The sequence below is a fragment of the Stegastes partitus genome, unplaced genomic scaffold (assembly GCF_000690725.1).
Source record: "Stegastes partitus isolate 25-593 unplaced genomic scaffold, Stegastes_partitus-1.0.2 Scaffold771, whole genome shotgun sequence".
In the NCBI taxonomy this organism is placed as follows: Eukaryota; Metazoa; Chordata; class Actinopteri; family Pomacentridae; genus Stegastes; species Stegastes partitus.
The window spans coordinates 141,880-143,035 of record NW_007578502.1 but is presented as its reverse complement, the minus strand read 5'-3'; the positions used below and the strand labels follow the sequence as shown (position 1 = coordinate 143,035).

The 1,156-nt window shown below is 51.6% G+C and overlaps 1 protein-coding gene across 1 annotated transcript in view; it reads right to left on the bottom strand.

The window, feature by feature from the left end:
• Nucleotides 1-886, bottom strand: part of rsu1 (Ras suppressor protein 1) — a 29,102-nt gene extending 28,216 nt beyond the window's left edge. The window contains exons 1-2 of the mRNA XM_008291938.1: nucleotides 751-886; nucleotides 346-396 (exon numbers count right to left, since the gene is read on the bottom strand). Of these exons, the coding sequence (XP_008290160.1) occupies nucleotides 346-396; nucleotides 751-859 (160 nt within the window). The 5' untranslated portion in view covers nucleotides 860-886. The remainder of the gene's footprint in view (nucleotides 1-345; nucleotides 397-750) is intronic.
• Between the last annotated feature and the right edge of the window lie 270 nt (nucleotides 887-1,156).

Here is a 1,156-nt window from a genome sequence, read left to right as displayed (position 1 = left end):
CAACAACCTGGCAGCAACCTGGCAGCAACAACCTGGAAGCAACCTGGCAGCAACCTAGCAACAACCTGGCAGCAACAACCTGGCAGCAACCTGACAGCAACCTGGCAGCAACCTCTACCCTCTGAACGTCAACACAGACATGTTGCCATCAGCTGGCTCAGAAATGCACTAAATGATGCATCACAGTTCTACTGAAGGCAGGAAGTGTTGGTCCTGGTTGAGGAGTCCAGACCTCAGATGAAACCTGCACCCGGTGACGTTAACTCGTTGACGGTGACGAACGGTGTCAGTAATCAAACCTGCAGGCACCCTGCTGAGGCGGCAGGGGACGGAGGCGGGGCTTACCTGTGAGCTTGTTGTGGCTGAGGACCAGCTGGGTGATGTTGGACAGAGTGACTGAAACAACACAGAACATCCAGTCAGTACAGCACCACAGATGAGCAGCTTGGTGGCTCCCGTCCTGAAGAGCCACACCTGAAAACTAGCTGGTTCATGTGTTACGATTACAAGAAGCCCAACAGCACATTTCTATGAACACAACGACGTGCTGCCTTTAGCCGACTACAGCAGCAGGTCCATGACGAGCTGCTGCTAGCAGGCTAGCCCCAGAAACACACTGACTTCTATCAGCAACACACGTCTGCAGCTCAGGTGAGACCACCTTCATCGGCGCTGCGCTGCTATTGGCTGCAGCTGCAGTGACGTCACACAGAGCGACTCAGTAGAAGTGTGACATGGTTCTGGTCTTACACAGTCCCGGGACGTCCAGCATGTTGGAAATGCTGCGGTCGCACATCTCCACCTCTGGAAGGTTCTTCTCCCGACTCTCCTCCACGATCTTCTTCAAAGACTTGGACATGGTTCTGGAACACACTGACCCACACACAGCCGCCTTAGAACGGTACACAACTTTACACAGCACCACACAACACAACAGGACAGAACACAACACAACAGAACGCAACAGAACACCACAGAACACAACAGAACACAATAGAACTCAACAGAACACCACACAACACAACACAACACAACACAACACAACAGAACGCAACAGAACACCACAGAACACAACACAACACAACAGAACGCAACAGAACACAATAGAACTCAACAGGACACAACAGGACAGAACACAACAGAACACAATAGAACT